We start from the raw sequence: 17,312 nt of genomic DNA, 5'->3' as shown, positions 1-17,312 counted from the left end.
AGAATGCAAGGCACAGAGTAATCTCTGGGATTGAAGTTCCTGTGTTCAAACCAGGCAAAGAAGGATTTCTAGGTACAATAGTGACTTTTCTCTCTTTGCATAATATGGGAATGTCAGAGTTAGAGATACTCCTGTCATTTAAGACCTGGGTTTCAACAGCCATGCCATTAAAGCCAGAGACTGAGAAGCAGAATGAAACAAGGGGCCCCGAGACATAAATCCTTGCCTGTCTGGAAGAAGCCAGAGATGGTCTCTTAGATGTTTGAGTATGTCTGTGTCCTAGGTTCTTCTGGGCCAGTTTAATGCAATGAGAATCACTTTTTTCTTTTCTTGAGATATTTTGTGATTGAGGCAGGAATCCACATTGTAGGAAAGGTGTATATCAACTGGAACAGAGTACAGGGAATCATCAGAGCATCCAATGCCAGTGCTGGAGGATCCTTGGTTCTGGCTACTGGTTGTTGAATCTGCAGGCAAGACAAAAGAGATGGAAGATTTTGGGATGAAAAGCCCATTCCCTTTGGTTCAGACAGTGATGACTGAGGTAATTCAAGTTCCAACAGTTGTCTACTCCAGGGATCACTGGACATTGTTTTGCCTGTGCAATAAACAGCTGTGGCATTGTTTGTTTGTACCCTGATTAGGTGTTCCTGAAGAAGAATGGGTACAGTGAAGAGCTAATTTAATCACCAGATAGTTGATAGGGAGCTGGCTTCCCTGGGTGACCATCTTTCCTTAAGTGTGAAAGATTGGGACACTTCTCCACAGCCTTTGAAGGTGGAATCTGTGTTCTTACCTTCAATAGGTGTGGTAGAAACTGCCTCCCCTTTGTCAGGGCAGGATTTGAAATGCATCAAGCTAGGAAGCTCCTTTCTTGGCTAGAAAGGAACAGAGGGAGGTTGAGAGAAGGAGCATGCTTGTTCCAGACTAACAAGAGGTTACATTGGAGAGGCTTTGAATGGAATTGAGAACAGCTTTGAATGAGACCATCATGAGACCCAGAACTCTCAGAGAATCTCACTGAGGGATGTTTCTTTGATCCTTAAGTTCTAAGTATAAGATCTTAGAAAGATGCATTTGTTTTCTATAAGGAAGTCCTTTGCCTGGTCTGTGTCTAGAGTAAGGCCTAAATATTATAGATGAGTAGAAGGTTGGAGGGCAGACTTTTAAAGGTTTATTACCAACTAAAAGTGTGAAGTACCTGAATACTAATTGGAACATTTGCAGATAGTTGAAAGAGGACTGAGCCCTTCAGAAAAAGAGCATCTATGTCATCTAGGTACCCTGTTATCTGAATACCCTGAGTTCTTAAAGCAGAGTTCCACCCAACAGTGGAACTTCCACTTGTTGTACTCCTCCCCCCCCTCCGCTGCCACATTTGGCACCTTTTGGGGGGGAGGGGGGGGCAGGATACCTGTCTTTCACAGGTATCCTGTTCCCACTTCCGGGAGCCTCAGCCGTGGTTATTGATGTCACTGCGGGCTCCCTCCTTCTTCCCCGGCCACTGGGCTATAGGTGAGAAGAGCGGAGCCTCGTGTATGCGCAGTAGGGTTCGGCTTCATTGCCAGGTTCCCTTACTCACAATGGAGGCGACATGCACCCGACAGCTAATGGAAACATCAGCTGCCGACATTGCTGGACTCCAGGACAGGTAAGTGTCCAATTATTAAAAGTTAGCAGCTGCAGTATGTGCAGCTGCTGGCTTTTAATTTTTGCAGCGGTGGGTGGACCTTCGCTTTAAGAGGGCAAGAAGGGGTACAAGTAACTTTGTGAATATTCTGGGTGCAGAGGATAGGCCAAATGGCAGTGTGACAAATTGGAAGTGTTTGTGTACTACTGCAAAGTGCAGGAAGCACTGATGAGGTGGATAAATGGGAATTTGTAGATAAGCATCTTGAATGTCTACTGACATGCTAGGTATTCCCTTTGTCTCATAAAGACAATAATTGACTGAGGATTCCATGCAAAAGTGCCTAACCTGTATTTTTAATGCGATTGCTACTTTTATAATTTTAGAAATTTTGTTTTATGATTAAATTTGGATTGGCACACTGACTTCCCAGACGAACAGTTGAAATTGTGTATTTACGGTCTATAGATCAATTTTTCATAACTGCGACAACTGGTGATGGTGGAAGCGAAAAATACTAAAATAAAACCCGGTTTTTAGCACTTCCTGCCCTGATGACTCACTTGGAACGCATATGCGCTCCAACGACATTGTTGTGTTCCGGTTCCTGGTTCTCGATGATGACACACACCCAAGGTACGTTGGGCGTCGACACGTGACGTGGGTCGCGTGACGCCGTCAGCCTGGCTGACTTGTATCTGGTTGGCTACAGAGGATCTGACGTCTTGCCGTTAGCCCAGCGGGCTTATATCTGGTTGGTTGCGGAGGCAGTGACGTTGCCCAGGTGTGAGAGCACCATTGGATTGGAGGGTCACATCGAGGCATGGTTGTGTGGGTTAGGCGCTCCGCGCCTATTGGCTAGATACACGAACACATGATTCTGTATTGGGACGCACGCTGTGGATCCAGGAAGTCAGTCTGCACGCTGTGTATTCAGCTGTTCTGGTGCCACAAATTAAAATATTTGTATATAAGCATGGTAGGGGCAAGATGGCACATACCCCAGCAGAAGTCTTATTAGACGAAACGCGTAGGCTCATTTTTGCTGTACCCAGCCACCTGTTTACCACGCTTTTATATGATTGATTAAAACTTTTAATATTTTTGGAATAGATTCTATTTGGACATGCCTGTATCAATGATCGGATGACTCTGATGTATTCAATAAATTGATTTTCCAGATTTACACGATGTGGAGGCTCCCTGTTTTTGTCTTTCTACATTTGGCGATTACACGGCTAAGCTAGAAGATTTCACCATCCACCTGGGTCGATACCAGATCCCCAACGGAGGAGGAGGATTTCGTCCCCACACACCGCATCCGCACTGTCATTGTGTGTATGACAGCCTAAGCTTTGATGACTCACCGCCCCCGGCTTGTGAGTCCACCAATGCTGGTAAGAGTACCTCAGCTTTTCTTTATGTTGGGGACCGTCATTGGGAAGAACAGTATCTCACCTTTGGCCCATCACTTCTTGGTTTGAGCAGCATCTGAAACACTATGGGACTGTCACTTTCTAATTGTTGAATCCATTGTTTGAGCAGCACATGCAGCACTATGGGACTATCACTTTACAATTGTTGAACTCATTTGGAGAATTAAATTACCATATCTGGTTTCCATATATGTTTTCGATGCCAGTAGTATTTAACTTTGTACATTTTTGTGTGTTCATTTCACCAACTTTTTTTTCACAGTCAGAGTTGAATATTAATTTATGTTCACCTACATTAGGTGGTAGTTTTAGGTCATTTTGTAAATGTGATTCACATACACACTTATCCACTTTGCTTTATTGTCTTATTTTACACTAACCTAAAAATAGGCCATATTAGCCTATTTAACATTAACCCAATTTAATTTTTGGGTGAGATTGTAGGTCACCACCCTAGTCGTTTCACTTAGTGATTACTGCTAGTTCTACGCACAGTAACCCCCCCTTCTTTCCCTCAGGGGAGTTACTGCCCTGGTTATTTGGATATCACATTAGCGCTAAACTTTATTTTTATATCACCTGTACACAATTTGTCTGATTGTAGTGTTAGCTGCTTCTCAGTTTGTTTATGATTGGCGCGGTACTATTCTTCTACTTTTTGCCTCACCAAACAGGCATCCTCCCTTGTGGAGAGAAATCTTTCACAGCTTACTCTAACACAGCTACTGTGTCTGCTTCATTCTTTTCCATGTCGGTGTCTATTAAAGCAAGCATTTATTATTATTATTTATTTATTTCAGGTACTTATATAGCGCCGTCAATTTACGTAGCGCTTTACATATACACTGTACATTCACATCAGTCCCTACCCTCAAGGAGCTTACAATCTAAGGTCCCTAACTCAAAATCATACATACTAGGGACAATTTAAACAGGATCCAATTAACCTACCAGCATGTCTTTGGAGTGTGGGAGGAAACCGGAGTACCCGGAGGAAACCTACTCAGGCACAGGGAGAACATGCAAACTCCAGGCAGGTAGTGTCATGGTTGGGATTCAAACCAGCGACCCTTCTTACTGCTAGGTGAGAGTGCTACCCACTACACCACTGTGCTGCCCATTTCAGTTTCCAACTCCAGTGGTGACAGAGGGGGTAGAGAAGAAGCCTGGCGCTTTTGAGTTATGAACAGTGGTGGCTGTATTAAAGCCATAAGTTGTCCAGGAAAGTCTGACATAGTTGTAGAAAGTTTTCCTGGGTCAGGTAGGCCACTTGTTGTGTACCTGAGACATATCTAGAATCTAATGCAAAGACCAGTGTTAAAATAGGATACTGCCTTTAAAGCATTGTCACTATGAGTGGTTTGAGTTTTTTGCAGGCTTTTGGCAGAGCGTATGTTTACCTGAGCTTTTGGCATGGTTATCTTGCACCTGGTCTCTGCCATTGCTATCATTGAGGGTTTTCCACTGTGGGATACTCATGGAGTAGGGTGCAAAAATTGAGTAATCGTGTCTGTGAATGTTCTCATGGCAAAAGGACAGGAGGAAGTGCCTAAGAACCTTATAAGGGCTCTAGGCGGAAATGGTGGTAATAGCGTGATATGTGGCGTGATGTAATACCTAGTCATCTACCTGAGACTACACTCTGAATGATGGAATTTTACCACCAACTTTGAAAAGTTTTACCGCCCATGAGTGAATCATTTTTCAAAGACATTCCTGGTTTCCAGATAGTTTTAATGTAAATACTTTTCGGGATAAAGAATAAAGAATAAAGAATAATTGTAAGACAAGTAATATAGATATTTGGTCTCATACTTTTTAGGAGCCCATCACCATGGGCATATCCCCAGAGGGTTCTTCAGGGTATGGATTCCATAGGGATGGACCATAAACCTGGACCTGTATATAACCCTGCAGCTAACTTCACAATATTACAGGTCATCCTCGGTGTGGGGTCTGGGTACGACTCCCAAGGTTTTACTGAGATTGCACTAATCAGGATACACTGCTTATATTGCTGTAGCACAAGGCAGTGAGGAGTTGATTGAATAATATAAAATAAACTAAACTAATAAGGCACAGAATGATTTCATTGAAGGGGAGAAGAGGTCCATCACAAAGACGCTGCAAAAACTGAGGTCTAACAGAGTGGAGCAGGGTTATAGGGATACACACAGATGGCATATCCAGCAAAGCTTTGCCAGTGTCCAATCACCTGAAGGTAGCAGCCAGCAGTGCTGTATGTCCTGTACTATATAATTAAGATATTATACACTTTGGATAAAGCTTATTTTGTCCAGTACTCCTTCTGTGAATGATAGTTCCAGATTACTACTGATTTTAGGCATAAAAAATAATCATGCTTTACAGCTTAGAATGACAATGATAACTAAGTCAGCTAGCTCTGTAATATTTTTACTATTATCCTCTCTCATAGCTTAATTTCCTACAGTTGACCTGCTCCCAGGGGTGTGTGGCCAAAAGCCGATATGGCATCGATACTGCCACAGAATTGTCTGAATTCAAAATGACTGCCAAACCAGCTGTGGCACTTCTCTCTGAAATATTTTCATATGCATATACAGAGATGTCAAGAACAAAGGAAAAGGGGACCACCTTTGAAAAATATGTGCCTAATTTTGAATAGAGATCTTTTCCCCAATGTCACTCCTCTAATTTAGAGGCCATATCCGTAATTAGAAAAAACATGCTTAGAAAAAAAGGGGGGAACAGAGGAGATACACAAGGAAGTGACTCTCCTAAGCCCAAAGACAATTACTATGGATATAGTGGGCAATGATGGGAAAAAAGGTTGTTAAAAATAAATAAAGTTTATTGAGGTAGCATATAAAATTTGGCAATGATTAAACCAGCAAATGTACAAATAGAAAAGATCCACCGTTCACTTACGTACGTGCCCATCAAGTGCTAGTTGCACATGACGTGCTCGTTGGCCAAAAACACTCAAAAATAACAAACAGTAACAAACATATACACATATAACAAATAAAGTGCAGGCCCCTAAACTCCCACGGATGCACAAGCCTCCTATGGCAAACTGCCAAGTACAAAAATATAAGAAACCAATCTCTAATATACAAGGAGCATTGTGCATGCGTGGTCCCCCGGGGGGGGGGGGGGGGGTTCAAAAACCTCTCTAATTGGACCCCATTAAGTATGTCATCAGCTGCTGTAGGTGGCAATGGGAGTGAGCTGAATAAATTGACAAAAATTGGTAAATAACATGCACATGTTCAAAGCATATCAAAAAAAGGGGAGTCCATTCCTGCAGTAAAAGTCATTGAGACATATGAGGAATCTCTATGGGGTATTAGAGGACAATTAAAACGATAGGAAGTAGTTGCGGTCACCGCTAGGTTCTGGTCACAAGGTATCTAGTCACAAGGTATCCCAGACTTGCTGGAAGTTTCCCGGTAAAGCTTAATTGTACTGTTTCAGAAGCAGTCATTTAAATTGGTAAATGCTTTACCATCACAGCATATTGTCCCGAGGTCCGTATTTGTCTAGGCACAACCACACTAATAGCGATGCAGGGATGAAACCAGAGACTAAATGGTTACGTTACCGCCTCTTGGAGTATGAAGATCAGACAGCGTCTCCTAGGTTTCCATAGCAACTCTACTTCACCGTGGTTCCTCCGCATGTATGTAAAATGCCGTCTTTGGCTTGCTATATCTCGCTATATCTCACGGGAACGTGGTACATGGCAATCCGACTCCTTAGAAGCTGTTAAAATATCCCCGTCTCCCATTCAGGTGGGGGAGATGGCTGAGCAGGCGTTGCCACCTACAGCAGCTGATGACATACTTACATGCTCCTTGTATATTAGAGATTGGTTTCTTGTATTTTTGTTCTTGGCAGTTTGCCATAGGAGGCTTGTGCATCCGTGGGAGTTTAGGCGCCTGCACTTTATTTATTATATGTGTATATGTGTGTTACTGTTTGTTATTTTTGAGTGTTTTTGGCCAACGAGCACGTCATGTGCAACTAGCACTTGATGGGCACGTACATAAGTGAACGGTGGATCTTTGCTATTTGTACATTTGCTGGTTTAATCATTGCCAAATTTTATATACTACCTCAATAAACTTTATTTTTTACAACCTTTTTTCCCCATCATTGCCCACTATATCCATAGTAACTGTCTTTGGGCTTAGGAGAGTCACTTCTTGTGTATCTCCTCTGTTCCCCCCTTTTTTTCTAAGCATATACAGAAATGTGCCTTTTCCCTTTCAATGGAGAAGACGGGATGATCATATTTCAAGAATATAAGCAATAGTAAAATTTGCAGATACTTGACCCCAGGGGAACACTAGCTGAATATTGCAAACAAAGCATACATTTCCTGAGAAAATTTTGCATATCTATGAATACACTTTGGATACAAAAAAATTATCAAACTTCATATGTAATAGTTTGAAAAGTTTAATAGATCCCATTCCTTCCCTGGGAAAAGTAAAGTCTGGTACACATGTTATTATTTTTTTTTTTTTTAGTTCAGCCCAGCAGCTAAATGAAAAAAAAAAACTGAGAGGTTGCTGTACTAACTATGCAATGTTGGTACAGCGATCTCCCCAGATGTGCTATTATGTTCTGACAGTGAACATTGTTGTTACACCCCCCCCCCCCGGAACACACCGGTCAGCGATCACAGCCATTGCCCGCAAGCGCAGATGCCGATTGGTTGCTGGTTTTCCAGCATGCTCGTTTAACAGAAGCCGGCCATGAGATTGGCTCATGTGTATGGGGCTTAGCTTAACTGTCACCTTCATAATCTGTGTTGATACTATACAGCCACTAGCAGAAAACACTGTTTATTGTACCGCTGGGCAATGGATTTGACATTGTCGTGTATTAAATGAACCCTGTGATTTTTAGCCATCATTGATCTAAAAATAACATAATAAATGCAGGAATTCAAAATAATGCAGAAATTATTCTATTATTTAAATAAAGTATGGCTATCTGTATCTGCTATGTATTTTAAGGGGCCGTTGAAGGGATATGTGTACTGTTTTTTTTTTAAGAATCTAGCAAATAATGTCATTTGCTGGTAATTTAAACTGTATAATATCTTGCTCTTTGTAAATGTCATTTTTGTTGTAGCACATCCTACAGCAAGAATGAAAAATTGTGTAGAGTCCCACCAAAATACATACCAGACCCTTTCAGTCTCATGAAAAAAAAATGCGTGAGCCCCCCTCCAGGAGATCCATACCAGACCCATTGGGTCTGGTAAAGATTTTAAGGGGATCATCAGCTAATCCCTACCCAGCATTGGGGATGCTTTGAAAGGGATTCCAAAAAGTACTAGTATTTATATGCACTGGGCTCTTTGGCATGACTGAGTGGTGGCAAGCAGATTGTTGCCCCCTCCTTAGTAAACTCATTTTTAGGGATCCCCCGAACTTCTAACCAGTTCAACATACATGCAGGGGAAAAAAGCAGTTAAATAAACATAAAATACTATTATACATTATTTAATGAATCTATTTTTAATACTTCCAGGTTTCAATGATGACTGAAGATGTTGCACATCCATCCAGAGTTAGCAGATCAGAGGAGGGAGGAGCAATGGATTTCCCTTTCTCTCTACTCAAACTTATTTTTTAGTTATTTTGGAGGGCTGTGGTATTTTTTATGTATAGTTAAAAAAAATAACTTGGGAATTGCTGAATATGTATAGAAATACAGCTTCCTTCATAAACAATTAGTGCATTTTTGTAGTGAAAAACATTTTTAATTTCAAAGCTAAACCAAGTAAATTATAGCAAAAATATGTTGAGGGAAAGTTATATTTACCCCTTTAGTATGATGTGAATGTTACAGTAAATAAGAACTGATGTTGCTGTATGTCATGGAATGTCATTTTCACTGGTTGAATCCTGGCAAAGTTCCACCAGTTTGGATTGAATATTGATGATCAATTCTGGCCACTTTTAGGGCTAAAAGGCAAGAGATTGTCAAAAAAAAAAAAAAAAAAGAAAAACGGTATGGGGAACTGGATACTGCCATGGGGGACATGTATCAATGCAAATACTATATTATATATATATATATTTTTTTTTTTTGACGGGGGCCCCACACCGTTTTTCTTTTTTTGTTTATTTTGTTATTTTTACATTTTGGACCCGAAGGGCCTGGTATGGATTGAGGGGGACCCCACGCTTCTTTTTTTCGTAATATTTTATTGCTGTCATTCTTTTTTTTACATTTCAGCTGTCAGTGGGGAAGTCCGCTGACAACAGATGAGTCATCGGTTGTTAAGGACGCTCCTCAACTAGCTATTCTTCACACAGAATTCGAACTGGTCGTTCATTTTTCGACTGATCTGAATTTGTTCTGAAAATTTGGAATTCATTAGAAAACAAATTTACAAATGAGATGAAACAAATTTCATTACTATTTCATTCAGAGATTCAGACACATCCAAATCTCCGAATAACCCAAAATTTGTTTGAGTTCGTATTCGGACCAAAACAAATTGCACATCTCTAATCACTTTGCTTAAATCTGTGTGCCTAAAGGTGCTCCTGGTCTATTAGGACCCTAGAAATGCCCCTGGCTGCAATCTTTAGCGTGCAATGCAGCATTTACCCTGCAACCTATAATACACATTTTGCATCAAAGACCCAGCTGTGGAAACATAGTGTGTCCCCTCTGCAGCTGCACGGGTTTTGTAACCATTGCTGATCCATGACTTGTTCATTTTAATTGAACCAGTTAACAATGTCTGGGGACAGGTGGATTTGTCTCTTTGTAACAAAACCACCTGCTGTGTTTAAGGCCCTCTCAGACAGCACACAAGCTTTATAGCCAGTAACCACATCAGCCCTGAAACCAAAATAGTCCACAGTCATATGGTTAAGGCGCTGCCTGTTGCCAGCAGCAGGTCCTGTCTGCTGCATCTGCAAAAACATCTTAAATGCATTGTTGAGGCAGCCATTGCTACTTCTCTTTCAGGATTCTGAGGTTAAGTGGCATTAGAAGTGATCCTGCCACTATCAGATAATGTGGCTGAGAGGTTCTTTTACAGCCCCTCCTTTTAAGTGCTTCATTTTGTACTCCCTCTGGGATGGTAGAATTAGATTCACTCCATGTATTGGGAATCCAGGCCACCAAATAATGGTCTTCTTTATGGCCTGAATTTGGGCATCCTTGCAAAGGCATTTCACCATGAAAGAGCTCATTCACCACAAATTACCTACAACAGAGGACTCAGAGTCCCCTGTGTCACTGTGGAAAACAATGTCCTCAACAATCTCACTCCACCTACATTTAATTCTCTGGGTTTAGAGGGGGAAACTTTCCCCTGGAGGTCTGCTTCATTTCCTCCTCCTCCTCTCTTCCAGCACTCCAACAACCCTCCTCCTCTGGTTCTTGTTACCTCGCAAGGATAGAGGCAGTACCATTAGTCAGGATCTTTCCCCATGAAATGAGAGCCCCCAGATTCGTCCCATGCAGCCCCTGGCAGGACATTACAGTGCAGGGGTGTTGCTAGTACAGGGCATCTGCAACTCTTGCAGGGTGCCCCAGGTCCCTATGCCATGACTGCACAGCCTTTTCTTTTCCAGCTTCTTTCTTACTTCAGACACCGTGACTGTACAGAACTATGGGAAGCTATCCCTAAGCTCCTGCTTGGCTCTGATTTGCAGTGTCACATAATACTGCCCATGACTTCACCTCACTTTGCCTTGCTGCTGTATGTGAGCTCTGGTAAGTGGACTTCAGGGGTGGGCCTGTCTTTTTGTGTTTTTTGGGGACAGAGATATGTGTACTGAGGGAGACAGATCTGTACTGGGGGTCTGTGGTCTGTACTGTTGATAGAGGTCTGTATGGGGGGGGGGGGGGGGGGGGCTTTCTGCAGAAAAAAGGTATGTACCAGGGGTAGAGGTCTGTATGAGGGGAAGAGGTTTGCACAAGGGAGGAAAGGTCTATACCGGGGAAGAAGCCTAGACTTGAGAAGAGAGGTCTGTAGTGGGGGAGAGGTTTGTACTGAGCAGTATTTGAAGGGTGGTCTGTACTAGAGGTAATTTGGATGGAGACCCCTCTGTACTGGGAGGGATTTAGAAGGAGTTCTGTACTGGAGGAAATTGTTTTAGGAGAGGGAAATGTTTAGTTCTGCTGTGTACACTGGCCTGTATGTTACATATTCCTGACCCCATCACGCTGCACTATGCATTTCTGACCCCTGCATTACTTGTGTTACATACTCTTGACAATCTGCAATCCTGCAATGTGAGCTCTACATAATCCTGACTTATCACGTACTCCACTTATCACGCCCTCCTGACCCCTGTACTCTGTGCAATATGTAATCCTGACCCCTGCACTCTGTGTAGCATATTCCTGACCCCCTGCACTCTGTTTGTTACTCACTCTTGACCCAAAGCAAAGTAGTCTCAGATTTTACTTTAAGACTCTCCGACTGTTAGGACCCAGTTCGTCTGCTGGTGGCACTGCAGTGCTCTGATCGGAAAGCTGCAGTTTTAGTGTCCACCAGCAGGTGTCTCCCAGCAGCCAGAGTGTGTGTGTGTGTGTGTGTACGCTCGTGTGTGTGCGTGTGTATATCTCATGATATAAAAAAAATAGCAGTAACAAAAAAGTTAAAGAGGGCGCAACTGAAGAAGTTGTTGCTGTGCTGACAGACAGATATTTATAGAAAGGACTCTAAGGTCAATGCACTATGCACAGTGGAAGGAGGGGAGGGTTCAAATTCACAGTATTGTTGCATACTACAGCACTAAATAACAACAGCAGCTAACTCTCCCTATTAACACATTGTCAGCTTTTCCTATCCATTCTAACACACACTCACAAACAGTTGCTGGAAGCTTTGAATTTTATCCCTTTACAGTGAGGGGGCTGGCATGTAAAAAATCCCCCATTCTTAGTCCTTCTAAGTCACCTGAGCTAAGTTCAAAGGTCAGGATGTGCATTATTGGTAGTCGGTTGTAAATGGCCGCATTACTTCAGCATTTCCCATGAATGCCTTGAACCCATGCCTGACCCAAACCTGAACCCCATTTCTAGTCATCATTCACGTTCAGCTATGTTCAAACTCTTGTACTTTCCATGTGTTTTAGATAGGGGGATGCAATTTTACATCTTGCAATAAAAAGACACTGCTTTATATGCCATATATGAGGTGTTATAGAAGCAACAATCATATACCTGAGCAGATGACACTTGCATCTTCATGGTGTCCACAGTTATGGGAGCCCCATCCAAGATGATTACATTGGTAAAGGTACTGCTCATTTCCAACACACCGCACATCATCAAGAAGAATACTCCCATTACCCGGTCCAAAATGAGCATTACTAAGAGCTGCAACACCAGACCCGCATTTCAACTGTCGACACACAACATGAGCATTATTGATGTTCCATAGGTCATCACATACTGTTCCCCACTCTGTTCCGCTGTATATTTCCACGCGTCCAGCACATCTGTCCAAGCCACCCACCAGTCGAATAGGGTTAATTTCTAAACAAGACAAGATATTTTAGGTTTACATTTATTGCAATGTATCATGTGTTATTATCAGTGAGCACATACAGTTTTTTAAATTATTATTGTTGTGTACCTTGAAGATCTTTATGATTTTCACATTTGGCATGCGTTCTTGTACATATTTTAGTTGCTTGTGACAATTAGGCTAAATTCATACTAGCTCATAATTTGAAAAGCATTCCACAGTTGATTGCTTTTTAGGGTGTGGCTAAGCAACTGCTGTCAGATGTACATTGAGACTAATGCACTGCAACTGCGAGGCATGTGTGAAAAAATGCTGTAAATTAAAAAAACTTTTAGAAATAGAAGTGCTAATAGTTTATTTTTATCAGACGCTAAGCATGTGCACTCAGCTTCTTTGGTTGGCCATGGCGAGGCCTGTTCTGAGTGGAACCTGTCCTGTTAAATCGCTGTGTGGTCTTTGCCACTGTGCTGCAGCTCAGTTTCAGGGTCTTGGCAATCTTCTTATAGTCTAGGCCATGGATATGCAATTAGTGGACCTCCAGCTGTTGCAGAACTTCAAGTCCCATGAGGCATAGCAAGACTGACAGCCACAAGCTTGACACCCAGAGGCGGAAGCATGATGGGACTTGTAGTTTTGCAACAGCTGGAGGTCCGCTAATTGCATATCCCTGGCCTAGGCCATCTTTATGTAGAGCAACAATTCTTTTTTTCAGATCCTCAGAGAGTTCTTTGCCATGAGGTGCCATGTTGAACTTCCAATGAGCAGTATGAGAAAGTGAGAGCGATAACGCCAAATTTAACACAACTGCTCCCCATTCACACCTGAGACCTTGTAACACTAATGAGTCACATGACACTGGGGAGTGAAAACGGCTAATTTGGCCCGAATTGGACATTTTCATTTAGGGGTTTACTTACTTTTGTTGCCGGTGGTTTAGATATTAATGGCTGTGTGTTGAGTTATTTTGAAGGGACAGCAAATGTACACTCTTATACAAGCTGTACACTCACTACTTTACAGCAAAATGTCATTTCTTCATCGTTCTCACATGAAAAGATAATAAAATATTTACAAAAAATGTGAGGGTTGTACTCATGTTTGTGAGCTACTGTATATACATTATACATAAACATTTTCTACTCCTTTAGTAAACCAACGCCTATGTATCAAAATACTAACTGAAAGCAAAGCACTCCATATGTGCCTGATTTTAGCCCCTTACCACCCGGCCCTTTGTAAAATGATGGCTGGGCAGGAGCCCTATTATCCTGGGAGGACACGATCTGCCATCGGCTGTGTCTACCAGACACAGACGGTGACAGATCACTGTATCGGTCTGCTGCCAATACCATGTAATCGCTGTGGCCAATCACAACAGATCACATACGAGATTTTAGTAATGAAAACGTTATCATTAGCAGTAATCAGCATGGATTCATGAAGAATCATTCTTGCCAAACCAATCTATTAACCTTCTATGAGGTGAGTTGCCATTTAGATAAAGGAAGGCCCGTAGACGTGGTGTATCTGGATTTTGCAAAAGCATTTGACACAGTTCCCCATAAATGTTTACCGTACATAATAAGGTCCGTTGGCATGGGCCATAGGGTGAGTACATTTTAAACTGACTACAGGAGCGAGTGTGGTGATAAATGGGGAGTACTCTAAATCGTCAGGGGTGGAAAGTGGGGTCACCCGGGGTTCTATGCTAGGACCAATCCTGTTTAATTTGTTCATAAACGACCTGGAGGATGGGGTAAACCATTCAATCTCTGTATTGGCAGGCGACATTAAGCTAAGCAGGGCAGTATCTTCTCCGCAGGATGCGGAAACCTTGAAGTAGATCTGAACAAATTAATGGGGTGGGCAACTACATGGCAAATGAGGTATAACTTAGAAAAATGTAAAATAATGCATTTGGGTGGCAAAAATGTGAATGCAATCTACTCACTAGGGGGTGAACCTCTGGGGGAATCTAGGATGGAAAAGGACCTGGGGGTCCTAGTAGATGGTAGGCTCAGAAATGGCATGCAATGGCATTAACTCCAGGGATAAAGCGATAATTCTCTCACTCAGGGCCGGTGCTACCACTACCACCTAGAGTGCTGCCATGGCCTCTGGCCTTCAGGCGTGTCAGAGCTCGGTGCCGGGCTGGCTGTCCCAGGGAACACATCTGCTGCGTACCGACAATCCTCCGATATGTCCCGCTGAGTGCCCTGCTCTCACATCTCCTCACACAGTAATATCTCACAGCGCCGCTCCAGGTCTTCTTTACTCCAGCGCTGTTTGTCTGTGTGACTGAGTGCAGCGGAGGGGCGGGGCTCAGTGAAGATGGGAGCATTGAGAGAGGTCCAGCGTCTATTAGCTGACCTCCTGACCGGCAGGGACACCATGGAGCAGCTGGATGGCAGTGCTGGCCGGGACACCATGGAGCAGCTGGATGGTGGAGCTGGCAGGGACTCCTAAGCAATACTGCCCGCCTGCTGCTGAGGAGAGCTCTGATGTTATGGTCAATCAAGCCATGAGGTAAGGAGGAGGATGGATCATTCCCGATCTACATCGAGCTGTGTGTGGGGGATGGGTTTGAGTAGTGCAGGAAGTATGAGTCACTGTATGTGTCAGGTAGGTCAGTGTAGTGTTCAGGTAGGTGGGTCAAGTAGGTCAGTGTAGTAGTCAGGTAGGTGGGTCACTGAATGTGTCAGGTAGGTCAGTGTAGCAGTCAGGTAGGTCAGTGTAGGGGTCAGGTAGGTCAGAGTAGGGGTCAGGTAGGTCAGAGTAGGGGTCAGGTAGGTCAGAGTAGGGGTCAGGTAGGTGGGTCACTGTATGTGTCAGGTAGGTCAGTGTAGGGGTCAGGTAGGTCACATGTGTTACAAGGGCAGGGAAAGGGGGTGGAATTAGGAGCGGAGCCAAGGGGCGGCAAAATTAGGTTTCGCCTAGGGTGTCAAAAATCCTTGCACCAGCCCTGCTGCCACTCTACGAGACATTGGTCCAGCATCACCTGGAGTATGCTGAAAAGTTCTGGGCACCAGTCCTTAGGAAGGATGTGCTGGAAATGGAGAGAGTACAAAGAAGGGCATTTCTTTTGATCTTGGACCCCACAGTAGAGGCACAGGCCCAGAGTTCTGCGCCCAGCGCGTTCTTCGGGAGATAACTTGGTCCGGCCTAGCTGCATAGGTTAGGCAGCAGGCAGGGGCTGCTCCTGGGATCGAAGAGAAGGGACAGGGAGCTCAGGCTGCCTAAAGAACGGGGAGTGCTGGCGTCTTTTTTCCAGGACCCTCTCCTGAAAGCGAATATCGATCTGGTTACACAAGGTGATAACACTGTCCAGATCAGCAGGGAGGGATCTTCCTGCCAATTCATCCTTCACTCTATCAGAGAGGCCATGTAAAAAGGTTGCAACTAGGGCCTCATTATTCCAGCTCAATTTAGCTGTGAGGATACGGAACTGAAGAGCATACTGTCCCACAGAAGCGGACTCTTGACAGAGACGTAAAAGAGCGCTGGCCGCTGAGGAGACATGACCCAGTTCCTCGAAGATATTCCGAAAACGTTTCAAGAAATCAGACAGGCTAGAAACCACTGGATCATTCAGTTCCCACAGGGGAGCAGCCCAGGCTAACGCCTCGCCGGACTGGAGGGATATAATATAGGCTACCTTTGCCCAATCGGACAGGAAGTTTTGGGGCTGGAGTTCAAAATGAATTGTGCAATGGCTAAGGAACCCCCTGCAGGCCTTGGAGTCCCCAGAGAAGCAGCCCGGAGCTGGCAGTTGTAATGACTGTGTGGCTGCGACTGGTGTGATAGGTGCAGCAGCAAATAGCAGTTGAGGTTGTTGAACCGGGGATGCTAATGAGGCCTGAACCTGTTCAAAAGGGGAGGCCAAATCCTGAAGGAATCGCATCACCTGGGTCTGATGCGACTCCTGGGTCTCAAGTCTGCGGACTAAGCCCTGTAATGGATCATCTGCAGAAAGCAGCACGTCAGCCGGGTCCATGGCTAAACAAAATGTCAGGTCCCCTGAGCCCAGGTGACAGATGCACTCCGTAGGAGTCGGAAGTGCACCGATAAGATAGTGGACCCTAGGACTGACTGCTGCGGATAGTACCCAGGGAGGTTCAGGAAGCAGGTCTACTGGATCACTAACACAGATCCCAGCAGGAGCTGGAGCATAGATTCCCCAGGGTGCGGAGTCCAAGAGCCAGCAGGTGTTCACCAGAGCCTCTAGTGGTGAGGATGGACTGCGCTGCAGTCTGGCTCCAGGTCACGGCCCCTAGGGTCTCACAGCTCACGGTCACGGTAGACTACAGGCGAAGGAAGCAGCAGGCTGGAACAACAAGCATTGTAAAGGGATGTTTCATTGTGGACTTTCTTTTGGACTGTTATGGATACATTTTATTTTTGATTTGTATTGTTTATTTTTTACTAAGTACACGTACACAGTACTACTTTTAAAGTGAATCATTTACACTTAATTTTGCATATTAATAATATGGCTGATGGTGAATAGTTATATTATAATTTGTTTTGTGTGTATTATATAAATTAATATATATATATATATATATATATATATATATATATATATATATATATATATATATATATATATATATATATATATATATGCTAGCTAGCACAAGGATTAAACAGGGTGCAGTATGATTGTACTTGCTTTGCACTACTCCACTTTAAATATAAATGAGGCTGTTCATTTCTGGCAATGTTAGATAAGGCCCATTCAGAC

At 43.5% G+C, this 17,312-nt stretch overlaps 1 protein-coding gene across 1 annotated transcript in view; it reads right to left on the bottom strand.

Moving 5' to 3' along the window:
• The window catches only part of DMBT1 (deleted in malignant brain tumors 1), a 165,362-nt gene that overhangs the window by 39,992 nt on the left and 108,058 nt on the right, over positions 1-17,312 (bottom strand). Inside the window, exon 17 of the mRNA XM_073627487.1 lies at positions 12,262-12,576. Coding sequence (XP_073483588.1) covers positions 12,262-12,576 — 315 coding nt within the window. The remainder of the gene's footprint in view (positions 1-12,261; positions 12,577-17,312) is intronic.

The sequence above is a fragment of the Aquarana catesbeiana genome, linkage group LG04 (assembly GCF_042186555.1).
Source record: "Aquarana catesbeiana isolate 2022-GZ linkage group LG04, ASM4218655v1, whole genome shotgun sequence".
NCBI lineage: Eukaryota > Metazoa > Chordata > Amphibia > Anura > Ranidae > Aquarana > Aquarana catesbeiana.
Note: the sequence above shows the minus strand (reverse complement) of the source record. Positions and strands in the feature narration are given on the sequence as shown.